Source organism: Centrocercus urophasianus, unplaced genomic scaffold, assembly GCF_019232065.1.
Source record: "Centrocercus urophasianus isolate 14NV4802_14NV808 unplaced genomic scaffold, USGS_Curo_1.0 seq_34, whole genome shotgun sequence".
NCBI lineage: Eukaryota > Metazoa > Chordata > Aves > Galliformes > Phasianidae > Centrocercus > Centrocercus urophasianus.
This window is the reverse complement of record NW_024884911.1, coordinates 6,355,995-6,380,565: the sequence shown is the minus strand read 5'-3', so window position 1 is coordinate 6,380,565 and position 24,571 is coordinate 6,355,995. Positions and strand designations below refer to the sequence as shown.

Sequence of the window (24,571 nt, the reverse complement as noted above, 5' to 3'; positions counted from 1 at the left end):
ATTCACTATGAAGTTGGAAAGTATTTGGATATCATAAAAACAAGTCAGGCTTAATCAAATAAAGATGAAGAAATGAGTGTTGTAGCAAACAAGCAAATACAATAGTGCCAAGGTAGTCGATCAGAAGAGTCAAAGGCAAAGTTTTCATTAAGATCTCTATTATTTCAGCCCCAAGAGGAACTTCACTGCCTGATACAAGTAGACCATTATTCTCTATGGACAGAGAGTTCTCCAGGAAGAGCTATTACCAAGATTATGATAAATAACCACAGCAGCCCTATGGGGAAAAGGCACTTACCTTCTGAAAAAAGGATTTCGGAAGGTGCTTTTTCAGCTACACACATGATCTGCGATTCTCTTTCAGAATCTGGGCTAACCCTGAAAATACAGCATTGTAATTGGGTTAAGACTGAAATCATGAAGTGCACGGCACTCAGAAGTGTTCAGAAATGTTGGTGCATTACATTAGATTTTTCTAGGTGTATCTGCTGCTCATACACAGCACAATGCTGAACACGGCACCTTGTTCTCAGCTGTTACTTCAGATGCTCTCTATTAAGACCAAAGCACTCTGTAGATACATTTTCTGAAGTTTATTTCAACATTCATTCAGTTGACTCAAAAAGAATTAGATGTTCAAAGAACAGAACCAAGTATGAGCATCAAGCTCAAACAAAGCAACATTTGACACATGAATAAGCAGCAGAAGGTAGGACAGGAGGTCTTGATCTTGACAGGGAGAGTACCTTAGCTCAGCTAATGAACTTTCTTTCCTTAAATGAGTTTCCATTACTGTAGATTCACTTGACATTGGTGCCGATCTTTTTTCACTGTCTTGGCCATCAAAAGAAAGATCTTTCTTCCTTGTCCCAGCCTGAAGAGGCAATGATAAAAAAAAAAATAAAAAGCACTGAATAAACAAGAAAACTGAAGAATGCCAGTGAATTGCCATTGAAATTTCTCCAGGTTCAAGGCAATACGGCACAACAACTTCAACGCAGTGTCAACTTCATTACGTACAAGCTGAGTTCCAAGTGTGATATCTCCATGACAGACAATACTGTGCATTTCCTCCCTTGAAAATTTTATGCAAAGATAAAAAAACAGGTAAGAAAAACATAAGCTTGACACGTGCCTGAAATGGACCACATGGGTCCTGTTCTTCTCTACAAGTCCTGCCATTTCTCTGCTCCCTGGGTGCTTTCTCCACTGTCACAGGATCATTCTCTTGATCTTGTAAGAATGAGGTGTCATTACCTGAAATGTACAGTTTACTCAGCACAGAAGGAAGATGCAAAAGCCTTTCACCCTAAACTGATTGTTTCCCTCTTTTTATTTTGTCCTTACTCCTTGTCACCCCAACAGAAGCTAAAGGGGCACTGACCTTATTCATCCAACCACCCCCTTATTCATCTTCCAGTTATGGAGCAGAAACTGTAATTCTCATTCCAGAAATGTCTACACAGTCTCTCCTCCTATGCACAAATGCCACCCCAACAAGACCACTTACAGCTTGTCACACTTTCTTCTTGCTAATCCTGAACAGATCCTCATACCAAAACCCACACTGCAGACAAACAAGGAGTAGATAAGCATCACAAGTTCTCTCCCATAGGCTACTCAGCTTTACAGTCCTCTTCTGAAAGATCATTTGAACTGCTCCAGAGCACTGCCGAGGTTTCAACTCTCGCCTTCAGTAATTTAATTTGACCAGGTGTTCACAGTTGGCTACAGAAGTCCTTTTTTAATTGTGTACCTGCGTTTGTGGAATGTCTGATCACAAAGACCACGCCTGTGGTTTGACTGGTAGCATCACACAATTTCTTGGCCACTGTTCCAAAGACATCAGGACCTCGTGCCCCCAGGGACTGCTGCAAACTCAATGGCTCCTCTGTCTGTTGCTGGTACTGTAGCAGTGCTTTCTTATTCTTGGTAGAAAAGCTGAAAACAGTCAGACAAGGAATTCATGACTGGGAGTTTCTTTGTGTTCCCAAGTCACAACATGCCTCTGCAAAGTCGATGAAGACATGAAGTAAGAGTTTCTGGTAGCCCATGCTGGTACCTATACTAGTAGCATGTGCTTGCATGCACGTGCTTATAAAAGCCAGTTATTTCTCTCTCTCCCTTCCACTCACAGTACTGTATTTTATACAGGCATACCAGAACAGAAGACTAGAAAATAAATCATCAGCTCTGAAAATACAAAACAAACAAACAAACAAAAAACAAAAAACCAAACCACAAAACCAACTCCATGACTATCAAGTATTTAAGGATGTGAAACCAAGTATCCCAATTTGGCAGATTCATTCTCAATCCTTAGCCAAATGCTTGCCTGCTTACAAGAATTCATAACTATAAGCTCTGTGTTCCTTGTTTCCTGTATTTCACATCTACTGTTGAAACCCCAAACCAGCAGCTTTTTCTGCAGGTTAGCAATTTATTTATTACTTCACTTTATTTTTTAAATAGCATTTCCCAATCCCTTCCATTTCCTGACAGCCCTGCTTATTAACTTGATCTTCCTGGTCAGGATGAAATATTAACATACCTGCACAGGGATGGCATCATTACCACTCCACACTTATATGGGAAACAGATCTATACACAGTAATGCAGCAGACAGAGTTTGGGTGCACTGAGCTCCACCAGGCCCCGTCTGCCCCAGACTTATGCTAATACTGCTCTCCTATGAGCAGGCTTGTCAGTAATAAGAAGCGAAAGCACAGCCAAGAAACCTTTTAAAGATCCCCGTGACTTGTAATCAATAACACCATGAGTTATGGATCAATTCCATGACGGGGTTTATTTGAAAGCCTTTCCCTGTGGGCAGTGTACTGACCAGTCTGCACAGGGTCTGGGGAACACCAAATGAGGGAGCTTCTCCTGTTGTCTTCAGTTGCTTCTCCTGAAGCAAGCTGGACGTTTGTTCACCTGAACCATTTGGTACAGCCACACTGAGCAGCACGAACACTGCGAGTCCTCACCTGCCCTGCTCAGCACCTCCTGCTCAGGGCAAAGCAAATGGGGGTGTTGGGGTGACAGCATCTGGGGAATGGGAGGTCAGTGCTTTCTCGGAACAGTTCTCCCTGAACTCCCACATTACACATGACTGTGGGTATTTTACTGACACTTCTAAGCATCAGTTTATGCATAACATGAAGCCCCATGTAGCACAAAAGCCTTCTGTAGTTAAATCCCAAGCGAAAGACAAACCTGCTCTGAGGGGTTAAGTGATACATAACCTTAGAGTGGATGACAAAGGAGTGATTTTCACCAATTAAATCAATACGTTTCTACTCACTTCACCTGGGTATTTTGAAGTTTAATTAATATATAGTTGCAAAGTGCTCTGAGCTTGTAGTTAGAAGTCATCAGACATTGTATGGCATCATTTAAAAATATCCAGGTTATTAATGCTATGGAAATCAACTGGCATAGGTCTGCTGTCAAAACTACAGTTTTTCCTAACGTTACAGAGATGGGCTTCAGTCCCACAGAACTGCTTAACAGCTCATAATACAGATAATCCTAGGGAAATGGCATACACTGGTAAACGTATTCTACTTGAAGAGTTCAGCAAGTAATATGTAACCTTTATATATCTCCAGATATGGATCTATACCTCAATTTACTTGGAACTGTTCACATACCTGGCAATAAGCTGGTACTTGCCCCAATGAGCTTACCATTTTAGATACGAGATGGCAGACTGAACAAACAGAGGACACCCGAAATAATCGATGAGGCAATATCGGTCAGAATGTTAAGCAGGGATATTGATGCATCAACTGCTTGACCACGGAGGTTTTCAAAACTTATCATTATAAAACGCCCTCTTGGGAGCATTTAAACTTCACACAATTATCTGGGCTATAACTGCTCCTGCCTTCCCCGCCAGATTGGTTTTTGTCTTCAGCTATCACTGCGGAATGGGTTTTACTTACCCATCATATTTTTTGTTTTGTTTGTTCTTCAGCTGGACATAATTCTGTTTATCCCCACACGCATCAGGCCCTGAAGATTCTGCCAAGGGGGAACCTAGCATAGCATTAGAAATCTGTCTCATCTTTGGTTTAATTACTTCTTCAGTTGCTGGGCTCCTGGTAAGCTGAAAGGAAAAGGACTGCGTAAGTTTTCACCTGGGTATTAGCTGCAGTGCCAGCTCTGACTTTGTTATTATCTATCCACATAAACAACCAAAAAGAGCATTGAGACTTCTATTAACAGCCTCATTAGGACTGCAAAAGTAATCAACAGGCTAAGAATTAGTTTAATGGAAACCATCTCACGTAAGAATTGAATGGTCTGAGATGCTGTCCTGTTCAGATCCAGCTTTTATGAGAATCTTTACCTTAGATTCAATTCTAATAACAAAGAACACCTGTTTATTAAGAGAATAAGCAGATGTCCAGCACACAAGTCCAAGCCTAGCACAACCTGCACCCACACAATTAAAAGCTATCACTCATTAAGTGACTTGATAACCTTTTTCTTCCCAGTTAGATGATGCAGTTCGTCCCGGAGTTTCGCTGTTGATTGCTGTATCATTAAGATTTCTCTTTGTTGCTTTAATAAGAGTTTCCTCTCTTGATGGGCCGCCCTGTAGATATTTTGCAGGTGCTGTATTTCTACCTGCATAAAGCAGAGAAAGAAAACAGTAGGAGAGAGCTATGAGTAAGTTTTAAAAAACACCAGAAGGTAGGAAACAAACAGAACAGTGCACATGAAATAACACCAGTAACCTTTTCCCTTTAAAAATACAAAAAAAGCAATACGAAATCTTGCTCCAACCACCTCCCAGTACTGCATGAAGCAGGGGGGGGGATGCAGTGAGCCCCAGATGCTCTTGCAGCATTACCTGCTCTTGTTTCAGCTCTGTTAGGACTCTGCGCTGCTTCTCAGCCATGGCAGAGGCTCCCTCAGTGTCTTGCAGGAGTTCCAGACAGCTGAAAACCAGAGAAGGACAGGTACCATGGTCAGGTGGATAATTTAATGCCATGAATGCAATAGTTTCGAGGGTCCGCAGGGGGGGGGAAAGCAGCTATAATGCACAGGAGCAAAGCTTCTTTCCAAAGAGCTGTGGAGCTGCAGTAGCCATAGCAGGCGCTGCAGAAGGTCCTGCTGGGCTGTGAGGGCACATCACCCCACACGAGGAGACCAGACCACCCTGAGGGTCAGAGGAAGGGACACCTCACACTGCTGGGATGCTGCAGCTGCCCCCTTCTGCCGTGCTTCTGAAGAGAATAAAACCAGCAGGTCCTCTCCTGCTTTTTTACCAGCACACACTCCATACAAAATGGGTTTTATATTTGCTCTCTTTCCCCTAGAGGAGGAAGCATTCTGACAGAGCAGGAGCTGCACCCCTCCATCACAGGACCCTCCCCAGGGCAGACCCACCTGCCCAGCTTCCCTCACCGCCTCTGGTGGCCCAGCCAGGCCAGCTCAGCTCTGGCTTTATCCCGCACGGCTCCCCTGCGCAGCTCCAGGAGGGCAGCCTGGTGGCGGGCGCGCAGCTCCTCTCCCCTCAGGCACTGCTCTGCCATGGCCAGGCTGAAGCAGCAGAAGGAGCTGGAACGTCCGTAGTGCCGGCCAGCATCACTCCACTGGGGACAGAGCAGAGCGAGTTTCACACAGGGACCGAAAATACAACAAAACAAGATCCAAGCCCAGTAGGGTGGAAGCAGAGCTGGTGTTACCTGGCTGTCCTGGTCACTGCTGTCCTTGGAGCCATCTGCTGTGCAGGGATCCCCGTGGGGCAGCTCTACTGGAGCTGACAGCAGGTTCAGCCCTTGGTGGCCATGCAATGGCTCCCTGTCCTCTGCTGGCAGAGATCCTGAGGAAGGGAAAATTTCAAGTCATCATAAATAGAATATCTAACAGATATAGAAACAGAGAAATGACTGAAATTTGTGATTAATGGTTCCAACTCTTGAATTTTACAGTATATCGTGAGCCATGCTAGAAAACACCACTGTTTACACTGTGCCACCAAATCCTTTAACTCGGAGCTCACCTTCATGATGGGCTGAGCCAAATGAACTCCTTCCTCCCAGAGATTTAATTTGTCCCACAGCTTTGGAGTCCACTGGGCTCCGATCTCTCTCCACATTCAATGGAAATTGTTCCAGGGAATGCATCTCTTCATTACTGAAGGTACAAGAGGAAGGACATTTTTTTCTTGTTGCAGTTAGAGAGAAAATTTAAACCCCCAGCTTTCTTTGAAAAATCCTCAGAGGAGGCATCTGATGGCACCGCTGCAGGGCTGCACTGCACACTGTGTCCCATACCTGCCAGCTGTGCTGTCACCTGCAGGCTGCTGTCCTGCCCATGTTTGCTCTGCATGGTCCAGCTTCAGCGCAGGGGAATCGCTGCCTTTAGAACTGCTGCACAGCTGCAGAAACAGAAATGGTCCATAGATGTGAGTGATCTATTTGGAAAGCAGAACTTTCAGTCCTTCTCCCCTTACCCTGTTGGGTACAGATATATTTATTTTAACAGTTATTCCTTATGAGCTCAAGGACCGATGAGAAGGGTACTACTGACAGTGAAGTAACTGGGTACAGAGGGCAGGGAGCATCACTCATCCTTAGGGTGTATAAAACATATGGAAAAATAAAACAGCACAGAGGATGCTTGGCTCAATCCAGAAGCAGCAGCACAGGAACTGGAATCACTCACCTTTAAATCGTTCTGAAGCAGGTCACTCAAAGACCTCTGGCTTTCCTGAAGCTCTAGTTTGGCTTTCTCACTCAGCACTGCCAGCCACTGCTTCTGCTGGAGCTGATATGCCTATGGTAGGAAATGACACGCTGCATATGGTATTTTTAACTGAGTCACATGGCTCCTCAGAGCTGGGTGCCAAAGGGCAGCAAACCCTGAAAGAGCAGCACAGGTACTGAGCCACCAACCCCTGCTGTATCCTGCATACCCTCTGGAAGGCAGCCCAAACACTTCTCTTTGCCTCAGCTAGCACAAAACAAGGCATTCATGGCCCCTTGCACTAATGTAGCATTAACAAACAGTAAATAAAGCTTTGCACCTCTCCCTTGCAGCCACATGGATTTTATAAACCTGCTGCAGAACCAGCTGATGCCAATTATGGCCTGAACACACCTGTGTCCTTGGATAGCCAGCAATTTTTATTTCATTTTATTTTTTAACCTCTGATAGCAGCACTGAAATTGCTTTTTGTCTGGACTGCTTACTGTACCTTCAGTTTGTGAGCCAGCAGGAGGGAAGTTTGTTTTAAGTTGTGCAGATGGTTCCTGTGTTTCTCTTTCAGTTGTGCACAGCTAGGGTCTGCCTCACCTGCAGAAACTTACAAAGTGGATGTTAACAGTCACCATATTTTAATTGAAAAAAATAAAAACAATCCATGCTGTATTTAATAGGTGCCAGCAGAAGAAAGTATCAGAATTTAGGACAGGGAGGCAGCAGAAGGAGATTGCTTCGGATTCCAGTGGGATGCTACCCTAAAAATGCATTCCTATGCTGTCAAAGTCCATGGGGATTTAGGGATTTGCCAGGAGGGGCGGCTTGCTGGGTCCCAGCTGGGCACACAACACCTTGTGAGCAGTCAGGATATTTTCAGCAGGGTCCCAAGGCATCCAACTCCCAGCTCTGCTGTGTTTCAGGCCTGGCTGTGCTTCTCAAAGCATTCTGAAGTTGTAACACACGGACATAAACAGGGCTGCTGAAAGGGAGAGGGTGATGCATACATTTTTGTACCTGTGTTTTCCTTTTGAATCCTTCCTGGACCTATAATTGGAAGACTCCTAAATCTCACATCTGCCTTTGTTCTCAGACCAGCTTTTCTGCATGTATTTAAGAAGGAAATCGTCCCTACCTCCATCCTGTCAAGAAATCTGTTAGCAGGCAGTCCTGCAAGCAGTGGGGAGAGGGAAGGGGGTCGGATTCGGGGGGGTTGTGCCAGGAAGCAGGACTGAGGAGCTCCTAACTGTTCTCTGGTCTGAAGTCCAGAGGGTGTGTTTTGTCACTCTGCTCCTTCACTGCATGAGCAGAATCAGATCCTCTGGTTACAAAAGAAGAAAAGCTTCCCAACCTGGTGATCTCTGGGGGAGCCCTAACAGCATCACATGTGTCCTCCATCCTGTCCCTGTGCAGGGCTGCAGCCTTGACGTCTCTGTTTTGTCACGGGGGAGAAAAGCCTTTGCTTCTATGTGGAGAAAACAACCCTTGTTCCAGGTGCGCCTGTTTCCCTGCTACTTCCTTATAGTGACTCTCATCTGCCTTTTACAGTATAGGTGATGTAATGTTTACCAGTGATATGTTCTTGGCTGCCTTAAGCTTCTCAGATGAATTGCTAAGCTTATGCAAACAGGTTGAGTGTTTACTCTGAGCTGTGCCACTGTCACAGCAACCAGTCATAAATGAAGTGTGGGTCATAAATAGAAATAGGTTTGACTTGGCAACATCAGATATCCATGTTCAGATCGCCTCAATCCAAAAATGACCCCACATCCCAGGGTAAACCCACAACACGCAGGGTTCAGTTTTGCTGATGTGAATCTCCCAGTTCTGGTTGGTTGTTTGAAAAGGCAAAATCATACAGAATGGTTCAGCCATCACACGGCCAACAGAAGGTTCGCTTCCAACAACTGTTGGTTTTACCTCACGCTTCCCACTCTGGGGGTCTGACTCAGATTATCCAATGCTCTCAGCTACCAAAGCTCGACGTGAGGGTGGCCTCTTCAGCGCAGAGAAATAAGATGATGTCACAGCAAACCAAATAAATACAGGGAAGGTATGGAGCAGATCTATTGGTGCTAACTTGTCTGAGTAGATTTCAATACCAATGTGTGAACGATGGGAATCTATTAGGGCACTGTTTACAACTGGGAAGTATTTTCCATTTGTGCCTCAGACTGAATGATGTTATTGGTGTTCCATTCAGAGACTGACCACCAGGATTGATCTCAAGGTGAACACAAAGTTTTTTCTGAGATGTTTTCACTCCTCTTGGACATCATTTTCCTAACAGAGGCTGTTGCCAGATGCATTCATTGTGTTACAACATCCTGCGTTAAGGAAAATACCATCTGGCTAGAATTCACGTATGATGAATGGCATTTTACTGCATATCCAGATAGCTTCAATGTACACACACTCTGTCTTTAAAAAAAAAAAAAGCTATTTATTAAATCAATTTCCGCTGCACCTGCAGAATCTCAGCAAAGCCCTGTAGAATCTCTGTGACATGTAATTAAAAAAGCTGGGCTAAAAGTCTCATTTTTCTAATCACTTGAAGCTAGGCAGAAGCACTTACTGCTGCGCTACTCAAGGACAGCTTTTCCTCTTTCTGCCCGTGTCAGCAATCAGTCCAAAGCAGTGATTACCAAACTACTTCCATGCTGCTTCAGATGCTTTAGATGGAAGCACAACTTTTACTGCATGGTTCCCTGGATGTCAATGGAGGTGGGGTGACAGTGGTCCAGAAAGGTCTCCTGTAATGGAGACAAAGACCCAGCACTAAGAGACCATTTGCTGCCCAAGGCAAGGCAGTCTTTCTCTCTCAGTCATCACTGCACTGACCTATTATGTGATGAGCTCTTCAGGCATGGGGTGGGTGAAATCCCAGCCAGGCATTTCAACACTTTGTTGGTGTGCAGGAACTGAGTTGTAGTGATGACAGGTGAGCAGATATACAAAGGTTTGCAGACTCCAGATCAAACTGAGACACGCAGCACCAAGTAGGACAGCTGTTTGTCCTTCCTTTAACAAGACCTGAGCCAAGAGCAACCCCTAAGTAAGAGACTCTAATCTTGAGAGCTACACTTATTTACCCAGGAAAATCAATGCTCTCATCTGCATCCTTGAGTACCTTGGAGAATCTGTATTTCCACATCTGCAGTTTCTTCTCTCTTCTATAACTATGTCTGGCATGCCACTTGTCACTGAGGGGTAGCTGCTTGCTGGACTAAGGGATTAATGTGGCTGGTGCCACTCCTGTCCTCTGCACGTTTTGTGCTTATATTTAAATCCTCTGGTGCATGGGGTTGGCCAGAGTTCAGCTTCCAGCCAGATGTTGCAGCACATGGCCATACGTCACCCTGCTATTGACCCATCTGTGTGTGACATCTCACACACACAGCAAGTCAGCAGCTCTTGCCACAGGCTAGCAAGAGATGGGCCTGCACCTGGACCTAACCAGCACACTGACTTTCTGTGAAATGTTCCTTCTGTGTCTTATCTGTTATATTAAATTCCCTCAGCCTGTTGCATGCCCAGCATGGGTAACAAAGCCCCGGTCTGTGTGGCAAAGCAACACTGGACCCACAGAGCAAGAAATACACGTATCCACATGCTTTGTGGCAACGTTTTACAGGTGACTTTACAAGTGGAGCTCACCCGAGCTTTGTGAACTACAGAAAGCGGTGCCTATTTTGTGGCAAAACACGAAGAGCGCTCTTATCTCTGAGCCATCAGTCGGAGGACAATTGGCTGAAGCCACGCTGCTGCACTTCTGTGCTGATGGCGTTAACTTCATCGTGCCTCCCTCTCCCACAAACAAGAAGGCAGCTCCCTCTAGTGATGTGAGACAGCACTGGATCAGCAGCTAAGCACATACATCGTAGAGATGAACGTACACCTTTTGTGATCCAGGTTAAGATTATGCATTTTAAGAACGATGGGCAGCATTCCATTGGTTTCCCAATGCCACAGCTTTCAATCAGTAGCTGTGTGGAAGATGAAGCAGTCACAAAAGACTTGTTTAATGGCAATTCTCAGCTTACATCTTGTCTCTCGGATACATAACAGGAAGAAATGAGGGCCTGGCATACTGAAGTGGGCTTTCCCACTCGTAGTCCATGTGCAGATGGCATTTACAGTTCTGGGTTTCACATTGGTTGTGTTCAAAAACAAAATTCAAGAGCTCAGGACAGGCTCACTGGCTCCACTCAAGCAGTGAGCAGTTACAAATAGTTTGTGAACATCAGTTTTGTGTATTCCATCTGAAAATGCCAGTTGTCCTTTTGCCGAACGTATTTACAACAGAGAAGAAGTAATTTCTTTGGCACAGCAATTAGTAGCTAGGTGATGCCTAGTGCCTTCTACGTGTAAATATTTATACTTTGCCCTGGCTCTATAATTACACATCATTACGCTGCGTGTGCACGGCAACTTCTGTGTCCTGTGAAAGAGAGCAGAAGCAACTGCTGTGCGATGCATGACAGCAGACAATGCAGCCCTGCGTCTGAATGCCCTTTTCCAGATACGAGTGGGGAACGGATCCACCGGTGACCCATATTTCAGGAGGACATTGTCTGCAGGATGACAGTTGTGTGCCTCATCCGCAGCAACACGGCCGTCGTGGGGCTGTGGGCTCGTGGTCAGAGCTCAGGCTGAGCTCACTGTCAGCTCCTATGGACACCCGGGGAAGGTGGAGGTGTCTCCTGGCGCAGGCAGCAGGCAGCTGCTCCCATTGTGCAGGGGCAGCAGCGGGCAGAGGGCTGTCCGTCTGCCATAGCTTCCAGAACTGGGCCTTTCCATATTAATAGTAAATAAATACAATGTCTTTCGTTGATGGTAAACACTTTGGACAATGGACTTCTGTCCAACCCTGAGAGGAACCCGTGTGGTCCCCCGGGGACCGGAGAGAAGCGCAGCAAACAATGCTGGCTTCCCCACCAATCTCAAAATCCAATATTACTTATAAAATGTTGTGGGGAAAACAATGAAGAATCCTTAATAAGAGCAAAGGCTTTTTGTAAGTACCTTCTTTGAGGAAAGGTTATCTGATCTTGTTCTTTTGTCTCAGAAAAGCCCTTAAAACAATGCACCATCTGCTGCTGTTTGTTGCAAGCAAGCAGCGATCTCTCCAGCCAGAGCAGGCCTGCATGCTGCTGTTTGCTGCTTAACCCTTTCAGCAACAAACTTCCCCTTGTTTCTATGCAAATATCTGCTGTGAGCAGAAGTGGCACTTTGCACCCACCCTTCCCTTGGCCTTCCCTTGGCTTGAGCCTCATCCAGCCTGCATCCTTTGTCACCCCCTATGAGTGCTCTGTGCTGCACAAGGCGGATAACACCCCACCCTTACCCAATGTATTAATCGTGGGGCGTTAATTGCAAAGCAGCCTTCAGATGCAGCCACAGGGGGATGGAGATGACTCAGATTTGAGGGAGGTTTGTTCCATCAGGGCAGTCTGTGGCTGCCACCATCATCGAGGTGACATTCTGCTGAGTTCACCTCTGCAAGACAGCGAAGCACTGAAGAAAAAGCCAAAGCACTCCTGTTGCATCTCTAGCAGAGTGTGTCAGTGAAATTGGACGTGACATTTGGGGGGCAATGCTAGCTGCTGATTCTCTCCCAGTAGCACAGGCAGCAGAGGGGGGAGGCACAGAATAACCACACACCCACCCCACGGAAGCATCCCCTTACCGCAGTGCTGTTCAGTGCTGCCTCGAGCTCTGCAGGGCTGCAGTGTGCGGCTGCCTGCTCTCCTCAGGCTCTCCATGCAGGGATGGCGTTGGGCAGCTGCCCCTTGATCCTGCAGCGCTGGAACTGCCCCACACCTCTGAGCTGCAGGGTCTGTCTGCAGGCTGTGTGGAGGTAACAGTTACTGAGAGAGTTTTTGAGGTCAGGTGCGGGTATAAGCATCTGCTGAACTCAAGAACGGTTTATTTCATTTTAGCAAAGCTCTCATTTCCCTCATTTTGTTAAACAGAAACAAAAGACCCACAGAAAAGTCACGGCTGCCCATGTACACAGCTGCCCGTCTTGCACCTCAGTATTGTCAGGAAAGCCAGGAACGCTCATTGCCTGCTCTGGGACTGCTCTGCAAGAGATGCCTTTTTCAAAACCAACTTTGCTGTTCCTAAGCTTTATTTATTAGGGTTGCACTGTACATCACATGCCATTGTTGGCACCTGGTTGCACAATCCGGCTCTGAAACTTGGCAGACGTTTCCAAAATCTCTTTAGAAACCCAACGTAATGATCTCAGTTCCAGTCTGCCTGGGACCGTGCTGAGCATGGCCATGGCCCACCTGAGATCTGTCAGTGTATTTCCATATTTCAGCACGGTTGTCCTGACCACACTCTCAGGTAACTGCCTGACTTTGTTTTTATCCATAACTGTCTGAGCTGAACTGAAAAGATGAGGAAGGAGCAAAGGTGTGAAAATGGGCATTTATTGATCCAGCCCCAGCTTGAAATGCAGGTGGAGGACACATCAGAATGATGACAGATGTTTTCTTTTTGATACAGAAAAAAATGATTGTGGAATTTATTTTTTTTTTAATCAGCAATCAGCTTAGGGAAATCTCATTTCATTTTTCTTGTTAATAAGCTTTTCTTTGTTTGTCATGACCCAGAAACAGCTGAAACGATTAGCGCAGCCTCCGCTAGCGTGCCTTGGATGTGGTCTTCAAGCATTGGGAGCAGAGGGGGGTGGGGGAGAAAGAAAAGAGGCAAAAGGGATTTCTTACAAAGCAGTTCTAGCATTGGCTGGGCAAATACGCTGAGTAGCGTTTCTGCCTCTTTGTTGTGTTAGCTTTTCAGTCAATGCCACTTTTCCCTTTGGCTGTTGATAAATGTCTGCTTCTGTTTGGGAAGGCTGTGAACATCACTGGGAGTCAACACTTTGTACTAGAAGACACTGCACAACCAACAGTCCCTCTCCTCTAAACACAACCAGCTCTGCAGAGGGCATAAATCACCCATAAATCACCCCAGTTGCCAGGTGAGGTTCTTTGGATCAACACCACCCAAAGCAATGCAGGAGGAGCCGGCACCTGGCAGCCCCAGGACACAGCACCTCCACCTGCCCCCTGCCTGCTCTGCCTTGGGCCATAAGGCTGCCCAGGGCACTTCAGTAAACGAACGTACAGCAAAAGTGCTATGATCTGTTTGGCTCCCCGGAGACGTGGAAAGAAACAGAGAGCCACTCCAATAGGTAACCGAATCCAAATAAGGATGAAATCGCATCAGCATTTCGTGGCGGTTTGGAGAATTCCCATCAGTGAGTCATTTGCATCAGCAACAAATCTCCGTCAGCCGCCTCTGCAGACTGCAGAGCAGCCGTGCATGAAATGGGAGCATTTCTTATGGAAAGATGCACCTGTGGGACTGCTCGCATGAATATGAATCGCTGTTTTCACAGCTCTAATGAAACATGTAAACACAAAACCGTGCTGTTGTAAGCAGCTATGGTAAGGTCATGTTCAGGAGCGGTGATTTTGTAATGCTGGATGTTTTGTATTCGTGAATGAGGCTGGCAAACAGTTTTGAGCAGGTGGCTTTGTTTAAATGAACTCTTGAAGGGAATATGCATGCCAACCAACGGCAGGCACACAGCAATATGGCAGCTAGCAGCAGCACAACTCAGATCCAACTCAACTGCTTTTACCGTCACGTTTCTAACCTTGCCCTTGGCTACACTGGTGATGTACACACACGGATTTACCAGTTAAGGAAACACCAGCTGAGCGAGGAGCACTGTGAGTCACCTGCTGGTGTCCCACTGCTCCTCTCCCCAGAACCTCACATCATCATACAGGGGGGTTCAGACCCAGCCACGGACTGCTGCAGTTGGCTCAGTCCCACCTGCAGGGTGCTGGGCAGAGCTGGGCCATCCCCCCAGCACAGCACCTCCTCCTCCCCTCCCAATGGGAAGATGGGGACGCAGAGGCCGGTCTGCTGCACAGATGTCCTTTTGGGTAATGCCTGTCCAGGTCATATTTAATCTCTGAGGGTTTGGAGGATTTATTCTCCAAGGGAGACCTCTCTGCAGGGGCTGCGTGGCCCTGCAGGGTCTCTGCCATTCTCTATCAGCAGGACAGGGCATGGTCTCACCTGTGGGTAGCAATCCCTCTGAGCTAATGGGTCCCATCCCTGCAACCAGGGACATCCCACCTGGAGCAGCCACACACACAGCACTTCCCTACCTAAAAATACCTAATACATCTCAGCAAAGCGTTCTCTGTCTACTGCCATTTACACTAACCATTGAATTAACGTTGGGTGACTAAAAATAGCCCGAGTCCATGCAGTCCTTCCTCCAAACTTCCTGCTTTGAAACACATTTTCCATAATTGCTGTGCTCTGCCTCGAGCTCTGCTTGAGGAAATCGGGCGCCTGGGAGGAGGTGTTGCTGCACACACACACAGGCTGTGGAGCTGCTGCAACCAGATTGTTTCGCCCACTTTTGGAGCAAAGTGAGGGAAAACAATTTCTGTAAATGACTTTATAGTATTCAGTTGATTAAATCAGTCTTTAATCCCCTGCAAGAAGGAGATCAGTGCAGATTTAACTAGGTACTCATAAAGATAATCAATTTATTATTCTGTCAATGCCATATGGTGAAAGAGGGAGGTTTTTACCAGGCTGTGGAGGGAGGTGAGATCTACGTGTTACTTTTCAGAAACGTTTCTGTTACAAATCCTTTGTTATTACTCAGAAACAGAGCAGAACTGTGCTGTGTGCTCTGTGTGCTCTCTAGGGCTCTGATGTTTTGAGACAGTGCAAAACAGACAACATAGTTAACCTACTTCAAGCATCACCCTCTGCATCAGCTCTCCAGAGGCGTTTTATAGCATCACAGGGATCTTTCTGAGGTGTTCCTCTCTCCTGATATACCAGTTGGTTGAGGTAGGGGCTCTGCTGAGCTCAGCCAGCTTTGCTGGCTGTAATAATTCAGGAGCACAGTGCTGATGGAGCTCCTGCAGTGCTGGCAGAGCCCGGTCTGTGCTGCCAGGAGCTGCAAGCCTCAAGTCCTGCACTGCTGCACTTCTGGCAGCTTCACCTTCAGTGTCATAGAGAGGCAGGTAAGCACACAAGGTGAAATCTGGTGCCCAACACTGCTGCACAGCTGGGAGCCTGCATCTGGGGGAAAACTTGTGTAGGACAGATCCATCTCTAGGAGACTGAAACCTTCCTATCAATCTTCCAGCCCTCTAAAAATAGGTGGGTCCCTCTTTCAGTATATCTTGTTGTTGTGTCAAAATCTGCCTACTTGGCAATTCTCTGGGTGAGGAGGAAGGAGCAGTCTGGCTCCAGGCTGAATTGGTGCCATTCATTTTAGCTGTGCGTGCGCGTGGTGCATTTAGCAGAGAATAATACATCCAAATTTGTTTACCTTCTAGCAAGGAATCCGTGAGATGGAAAGGCTGGGCTGGTTATTGGCTTTTCATGCAATAGGCTCATGTCCACTTCAGAGCCTTTATTCACTGGAAAACCTTTTAAAAAGACAAATGAAAGCATTTAATAAACATGCTCTTTGTCGAAATGAAATGTCTACGCTTTGGCATCAATTCTCTGCCCGTTTATGTGGGAGCACTTCCATATAGCTTTTCTTATCCACCGATTTCTAAGCACATGAGTTAGGCTTCCAGTTCTTTTCTTAGTGCTGGGAAAGCCAGGCACCAGGAGATGAAGTGACGTGCCCAAAATCAGTGGCAAAACCAGATAATATAACAAGATGGCCATACAGGAGAAGCTATGAAGACCCACCTCCCAGGGGCTGTCCCAAGACACAACACTATGATGAACATTCACAGCTAGGAAAGCCCTGGGCTATGGTACCAAGAGTCTCCCTGTCTCATCTTACTGACATCATTTACCTTCCAACGTGCCGCTCAAGCTCTCCCCAGCACTGGGATGTGTCTGCCTTATCCTGTGGGTGATCCACGGCCACTCTTTGCTCACAGCACTCCCTCCAGACAAAGAAGCTCTTTTCTTCTCTCTGTCCAGGTCTGCTGTTCCCTCAGTGCCATCCACAAGGCTAATCCTGCCTGGTCCGTGACATCCCCTGTCTGACAGCACATGTAACTCATCAAGGCCTGGGGCTCCCAGCAGCATCTGTGCAGTCATTGTCCCATCCTGCTCATCTTTGGGTGCCTCTGGCTCAGGGACGGAAGATTCATTGGAGAGGTCCCAGTTTATCTCCGCTGATATTTTACCAGCAGAATCTTTACCACTGCTTGTTGCACTCAGCCTCTTAGTTGCCATCTCAATCTTTTCTGCAAGCTCCTTGGATAGGTTGTGTATGGCTTTCACTCGGTCCCATTGATTTTCCCATTTATTTCTATGTGGAGAAAGGCCAGAAGTTGAGTAGTCTGGTTTTGTATCTTTCTGAGGAGTAGAAAAGCTCAGAGGAGGAGTATCTGGAGCTGGGGGGGAGCAGTCCCTCAAGTCCTGACATTTCAGAGGACTGGGAAGCCAGGATTCAGATGTCAGTAGTGTTGCAGAAGGTAATGCCTCTGTGTTTGTAAGTGATTGAACAGTTTCCAGAAGCTGATTCCTGTTTAAATAGAAAAATGTCAGAAAAAATAAATCAAAATCCCCCCAAAATCCAAATAGAAACATCAGCTTTTTGCACTACGCAGTATCCCCAGCTTCAAAAAAGAAAAAGAGACAAATTTGTCTATAGATACATTTGTCAAATGACAGATTGAGAGCAGAGCACAAAGTGCTGACGAATAGGGGACGAGTTGGAGTCCTGCCTGGGGCTGACAAGGAATAGCAATGTAAGAGCATAAAAGCAGACTGCAATGTTACCCTGAGTCTGCAGAGCCCCAGCACCCGCCTGCCCTGGTGCCCAGAAGCACTTCAGGATGGCAGAAGTGGGCTGTGCATTGCTCAAACACTGCTGATAAAGCTGAGCACACAGAGCTCTGTGACCACGTTGGACTTGGAGCAGTGAGGGAGAGGTGAGACACGACAGGGGACTCGTCCATTGCTCTGGTTTTATAGTTTGCAGCACAACACTATGGAAAGTACACAGAGCTTGGTGGGAAGGCTTTCTGGAGTGCAGTCAGTGCTGAGTACCTGTCCCTGGGATCTCGATGCACTGCAGTAGGGGATGCTTTTTCCACCCAGGCCATGAAACTGTGCTTCAGGGTTTCACCACTGGTTTGTTCCTGAAAGGAGAGTGACCATTCCTGTAAGCACTACATAGCTAGGCAACACAAGAGCAGTGGTTGGCTTTTGTTCCACTTAATAATAGGTTCATTTAACCAGAAAAGCACACAAGTCAAACAACAAACCTGCTCTTTTTACTGCAGCAATAGAGATTTCCAGGCTTTTGACCCCAAAGTCACGGGTTCCAACCTTGCTAATGAGCACAACAGCTCTTGCCAGAATTAAAAGTTAATTGCTCTGTTTTTCCAGATAAAATTTTACCTCCCTAACACTTCAAATCACGTGCACGAAGTGCTTCACCTCCTGCAAGGTGCTGCAGTGATCAGGACTGAAGGGCTTTCAATCCAGCCCTCCTCCATGACTTACTGGCTCAAGTGCTTGCTGAGGACTTCCTCTGGCAGCAGCTGCTCCCCTGTTGAGCTCACACGTCTGCTCAGAGCACTTTCTCTTTCCAAGAGCTTCTCTCTGCTTCCTGTATACTTCTTGCAGTCTCTTATTCCTCATTTCCACCGCCTGCTTTGCAGACTTCTTCTCTTCCAGCTTTTTTTTCTTTCTCTCTTCATTCTTCCGACACATAAACTCCTGAACGACATCACGGCTGTAGGGGTGAGGTTTTCTAAGGTTTACCCTCCTCTTTGGAGGCTGTTTCAGGTTTTCTTTCTCAGATCCATTCTGCACAGGGGTCCACCTCTGAGATGTGCTTTTCCCGCTGTGGATGCTTCCAGAGCTGTTGGTCTTGGCTCCAGCTGTTATTGATGCAGCCCTTCTCTTTCCTGCACTAAAGGCAGAGGGAGTCATGTCCTGAGGTCCAGGTGAAGGCAGATGGTGCTGCTGCAGAACCTTTCCCTTCATGGTATCTCCCAGGAGCCTGCTCTGCCTGTGGACATGGTGGCACTGGCTCTGTAAATGGAGGCTCCTGAGTGTTTGCTTTGCACCTTTGGTTGGTGCACTGCTGGTCCTTCCAGCAGGGCCGTGGTGGGGAGCTGCACAGCTTTGGATTTCAGGGCTTTTCCCCACTGGTTCTTTTCTATTTTCTCTGGAGCTGTTCTCCATTGCTGACACTGCAGTGTTGGGCCCTGTGGAAGATTTGGAAAGAGCAGCGGTGTTATTCCTTTGGTGGTGAGACAGCTCCTGTATCTGTGTGCATCTCACAGCACATCTCCTACCACGGGGCTGAGGACTGCTGTAAAATCCTCAGTGCTGCAGAGAGAAGACAAATCTCTGCTAATTTTGGCAGTATCCAATTGTACAAATGATGTAGCTAGTGGCCCTTGGAGTGTGTATAGAATGTAACATACAAGGGCAATGAAACTCTCTTAAACCTCTCACACTTGCTTGGAACGACCTTGAAACCATTCATTCCACAAACGGCCAACCACATTTTTGTTTGTGTGCCAGAAACAAGCAGTGTAGCAGAGAGGACAACTGTACCATAGGCATTTCCAGTGCTCTGCTCTTCAGCTCTGCTTCTCAGCTTCGGAAATGCAGGCAGTGGACCAAGCAGCTTCCTGGCTAACTTCTGTCCTTCCCTCCATGCAGAAGCACCAGGGAGCTTTGAACCTGAAACAGACATGAGCGTTAGGGAGCATCCTTCTGTGCTGGTGGCTGCAGGTAGCTTGCTGGGATTCTGGTGGACCTGAGAGCTGGAATTCTCTGTAATTACATCAAAATCACTGGAGCAAAGAGATTTGTTTTTAAACTGGTGAGAATCAGCGGGATGCAGCGTGGAGAATCAATGAATGATACAGGACAAGGGACCATGTATATATAATGCAAAAATAAATGATGCAGCAAGCAGCACAAACAAATTATTCTTGCCTAATAGGTGGTGTCACATAATAGGCAACATTTATCACTGTTTTACTTCATAATTTCAGATTGCATTCACAGCATGCCAACACTCGCACTGCCATAATTATGTATTTATTGCAAATGCTCCTCAAGCAGAAAGTGACTAAATGGAAAGTTATTTGATATCTGCATGGAAGCTCCCTCCCCCTGCAAATTCTACCCTGCAAAAATATTCAAGCTTCTTAGCAAAGGAAAGATTTTACACTGAAACAGTTACCAGCCTCGGTTCAAAGCTGCGGATCAGTGCTCAGCAGGAGCCATAAAATCAATTGACTGAGTCTGCTTTCCTGGACGCACACATCCATGTCTCTAGCTGTCAGAGCAGAGCACCTCTGAGAGCCATTTCTCAGACAGGAGGCACTCTTGGAGGCTGACTGCTTAGCAGGGCTGTCCTTCCCTGCAGCTGCCAGCTGGGCACATGGCTGCAGTGACAGCGCTGGGCTCTGTGCTGTGGGCACAGCAGGTTCCCACTGGGGCTCACCTCAGTTCTGCAGCCTGGGAGTGCAGCCCGAGGCACAAGGATGATGTTTGCCATCCCTTCTGCAGGGCTGGAGGCATTTCCTACAAATGCATGGAGCCTCCTAGGGGGATTACCCAGCAGATCTGTGAAGTTCTGACAGCACAAGGCATGGGGGGAACTGACAGAATCTGATGGGCTCGGAGTTTTTAAAGAGCTTGCGTTTTTAAAGAAACACCTCACTGTATTACTTTACTTTCTTGTTCAGCAGTGTTAAAATGCAGGAGAGGCATTTATTTGTTACATCATCATGGTTCATAGAATCATAGAATCCTCAGAGTTGGAAGGGATCTTTAAAAATCCCACTCCCCTGCAATGAACAGGGACATAGAATCACAGAATGGCCTGGATTGAAAAGGACTGCAGTGCTTATCTCATTTCAACCCCCTGCTGTGTGCAGGTCACCAACCAGCAGACCAGGCTGCCCAGAGCCACATCCAGCCTGGCTTTGAATGCCTGCAGGGATGGGGCATCCACAGCCTCCTTGGGCAGCCTGTGCCAGTGCTTCACCACCCTCTGGGTGAAAAACTTCCTCCTCATATCCAACCTAAACCTCCCCTGTCTCACTTTAAAACCATTCCCCTTGTCCCATCACCATCCACCCTCACAAACAGCCGCACATGCACAGTTCAATCAAGTTGCCCACTTCCCCCAAATGCCACAGACAGATGCATCTGTAGCTCTAACAACACACGTTGCAATTAACAACCTGCACTGCCCCACAGCCTGCTTCCTCGGAGATCTTCCTTATCTATGCAGCGTTTCACAAAAACTCACACCAAAGTTTGAGAACAGTCCGACTTGCTGATGAAATCACTCACAGAAGGAAACCTTTTGATTTAAATATTCCCCAGTGTTGGCTTTTTTTTCCCCCTACCTATGAACAGATGAATATTTTATAGCTGCTGTGACTTAATTTTTTGTTAACTACAGCAAATTTATAATTCATCAAATTCCAGAGTACTTTGGCTCTGACCTCCGACCCCTCATTCATCTCCCGTCGCTCTGCCTCAGCTCTTCCACTGACAGAAACTAATAGCCAATAAAGGCACCGTGACACTGGCAGTTACAATGATGAATGTTTCATGTGGCACGGCCTTATTATGACCCACTCTCAGAGGAAGACCGAGCCATTTTTCAAACAATCCATTAAAACAAAAAAAAAAAGAAAAAGGAGGGAGGAGGAAATTATTATATATTTCATGCATTTTAAGTAGGGCTGTGGTAGCAGAGTGCATGATGCAGCTGTACTCGTCATTTCATCTGCATGGCATGGGATAACTTGGATTTTTTGGCCTCCTGTTTGCCAGCAGTTATACATTTGTCCACTTTGAGCAGCACCCGCGGTGCTTCCACTGTTTGCCCACCCGGTTGGAATGCAGCCATTCCTGCTGCAGAATGATGGCACTAAGGAGGGAGCATCGCTCCGATAGTTCAGATCTGTGTTGGAAACACAAAGCAATCCACGAAGGAGCACGTGGGAACCTCACTCCTGCTGCTGTTGCAGGAGGGCTGCATTCCCTGTGTTCTCCCGGCCCCTGCGCTGCAGAACGTGCCTTTTAGAGACACTCTGAGTTCAGCTGGGAGCTCAGTGGCTGACAGTCTGTTCTTCCCACCGAGGACATGAGGCTTATTTTCTATTTCTGGTTATTTTTAATCCTGGCAGGCCTGGAATTCAGCTGCCACAGGCAGTGGTGTGACAGACGCTTGAAGGTCACTAAGGCTGTTCTTAGATGACACCTGTGGGCATCAGTGAGACCAACAGAGAGCCTGGGGGGGGGGCACGTGGCAGTGACTGCCAAACCTTACCCAAAAGCCAATGACAGAACGGGGCAGCAGGCAGCCCTGCGTGACCCCCCCAGGGCCTCAGCATGCTTCACCTGCATCCAACCCACAAACAAAGCCCTGCATCCCTGTGCTGCCTCTGATCACCTTCTGCCTCCTTGGACAAATGCTCACTTCTGTCTGTTCCCTCTTCTTTCTTGCTTGCTTTATTTAACCAGGCTCTGTTCCTTGGCTGCGGCTCCCAGGATTTGGCATCATTTTAATAACCAGATCCAGATTTTGGCAGGTGTGCTTGCAGGTGTTGTTATCTCTGCTCCATCAATCTGTGTCATCTCCCATGAATTTCATTCTTACCTTCACCCATTGCTGCTCTCCCTGGAGAAGAGGACCTGGGCAAGGGCAAGGGCTGCTTCTGGCTCTGTGTTTGAGTCCCCCGTGCTGAGCCACTCTTTCTTTGGTCTACAACCAAGAGGTGAAAATGGAGACAAGAATTCATGTAAAGCTTAAATTAGAAGTCAGTAAAAGGTTGGATATGTTTAACACTCCTCTGGTAGTTCTCTGACAGTTACATTCAGGGATTTGGTTGAAAGCAAAACAAATCTGCCTTCCTGCTGAGCACCCACCAGAGGCTGAGCAGGGCTCAAAGCACTGCCTGTGTCAGCTGGGAGGCAGCACAGCACGAGGCTGTGCTCGCAGAGGTGAGCTCTGCTGAATGCTCCCATCCATCACAGGAAAAAGTGTGATGGAACAGATCTGAGGGAAACACCCCTGGAAGCTGGTGGTGTGTGACAGGGATGGCAGCGCCCAATGAATTAACACTAATGCTATTACAGCAATAAGATTTATTATGCATAGCTTCTCAGCTCCTCTTCCCTAGTCCGGCAGAGCCTCAGTAATCCCACTGCCTGAAGCTTGCTGAGTGGGTGTTACCTGCTTTGGCAGGGGGGTTGGTCTTGATGATCTCTAGAGGTCCCTTCCAACCCCTACAATTCTGTGATTCTGTGTGCAACGGGATGGACTTCAGCACAAGGCCATGCTGGATCCCATCTCTCCACACAGCACCCTGAGATCTACATTCACACTAACCCAATGAGACAGCTGCAGGTGAGTGGTACATCAGGCCCAAACTTAGCAGCAAAGCAGGATTAAACTTTTAATTATATCTGCTTTTAGATCCACGCTTGTTCCACTGAATGAACTACTAAATCCTCAGTAATGCCTCTGAGCTACACGATTCCTGCCTTAAGTACCTGTGATGCCTCTCCGCACTGCTGTGCTATTATTTCCCATGTGCTTGTGCCACTCATGTTGTGCTTTCTGCCTGGCAAAAAGGCCTGGGAGATGGGAAGCTCCATGCAACCAGTTAGGATGGGAGCACAGCCTTCCACGATCTGACAATCATCAAAGGTTGGAAAAGAGCTCTAAGCCCTCTAAGTCCCATCACCAACCCATCCCCACCGTGCTCACTCAGCTTCTCCTGCAGAGCTTTGCTGCAAAGGCTGTGCTGCCTGGTGCCTTCTGCCACTGACCTCTGGCACACAGAGCAGAAGGGGCAGGCACCCTGCACACCTTTCTCTTCAGGGGTCTCTCCTGAAGCAGCTCTCGAGCATAGGATGCAATCAAGCACTTCTGCTCCTGAGAAGCTGCTTGCTGGTTTCTCTTCTGCTCCTGGATTTTCTTCTTGAGCTGCTCTAACTTCTTCCAGGATGATTTTCTCTGCAGCTCCTCCAGCTTCTGGTTGCTGGGGCTCCTGGCTGATGGCAGGTAGTGCACAGGGAGCAGGACAGCCACGGGCACGGGGGCTGAGATCTGGCTGCTCCCTGCCAGGGGGCAATGCATGCAATGAGGGGAGAAGCGATGTTTTCCCTTCTGTACCTCATGACCTCCTGCATCTGCCCACTCTCCACAATCTTCCCTCGGGCTCTGCGCAATGAGCTGTGACCCATCTGCAGCCCCCATCCTGGCTGGTGCTGTAGGTGGGCATCCCCCAGGGGACAGCGGGGCCATGGGTGGGCTGGGGCTGGCAGCACGACTCCCATGGAAGCTGGGCTGGGACCTGGCAGGGGACAGAGAGGCACAGTTACTCTTTCTTAAAGAAAAGAACAAGCCTGAACAGGTACAGAATCACACAGAATCACACAGAATCACAGGATCACCAAGTCCAACCATCCACCTACCAGTGATATCTCCCCACTAAACCATGACCCTTAATGCAGCGTCTAAACGCGGGCCATTATTACATGGGTGGTAGTTGAGCTCCCAGAACACATTGTGCTGGTGATGTTGGTTTGTTCATAGGAGCAGCATTTTGTCTGCTACCAGAAATTTGGCAAATAAAGATAAAATTGGGAAGCGCAAAGGGAACTGTGGTCTGACAAGCTACTATGAGCACGGACAAAGGCAACAGACTAATGCAGGGAGCTGATGGAAGGGCTGCTTCCACTGGCGGAGTGCTCAGCATTTCTGGGGGTGGATGATCTGGTGACATTTTTATTTCTTTAATAATAAATTGTAAGGTGCTAAACAAGTCCTGCA

The 24,571-nt window shown here is 47.2% G+C and overlaps 1 protein-coding gene across 1 annotated transcript in view; it reads right to left on the bottom strand.

The window, feature by feature from the left end:
• Positions 1-24,571, bottom strand: part of CCDC187 (coiled-coil domain containing 187) — a 28,050-nt gene that overhangs the window by 1,281 nt on the left and 2,198 nt on the right. The window contains exons 2-16 of the mRNA XM_042831069.1: positions 23,566-23,856; positions 8,066-8,179; positions 7,214-7,311; positions 6,682-6,792; positions 6,291-6,394; positions 6,017-6,150; positions 5,700-5,836; positions 5,419-5,606; positions 4,862-4,949; positions 4,489-4,635; positions 3,948-4,111; positions 1,757-1,941; positions 1,136-1,257; positions 747-874; positions 299-378 (exon numbers count right to left, since the gene is read on the bottom strand). Coding sequence (XP_042687003.1) covers positions 299-378; positions 747-874; positions 1,136-1,257; positions 1,757-1,941; positions 3,948-4,111; positions 4,489-4,635; positions 4,862-4,949; positions 5,419-5,606; positions 5,700-5,836; positions 6,017-6,150; positions 6,291-6,394; positions 6,682-6,792; positions 7,214-7,311; positions 8,066-8,179; positions 23,566-23,856 — 2,091 coding nt within the window. The remainder of the gene's footprint in view (positions 1-298; positions 379-746; positions 875-1,135; positions 1,258-1,756; positions 1,942-3,947; positions 4,112-4,488; positions 4,636-4,861; positions 4,950-5,418; positions 5,607-5,699; positions 5,837-6,016; positions 6,151-6,290; positions 6,395-6,681; positions 6,793-7,213; positions 7,312-8,065; positions 8,180-23,565; positions 23,857-24,571) is intronic.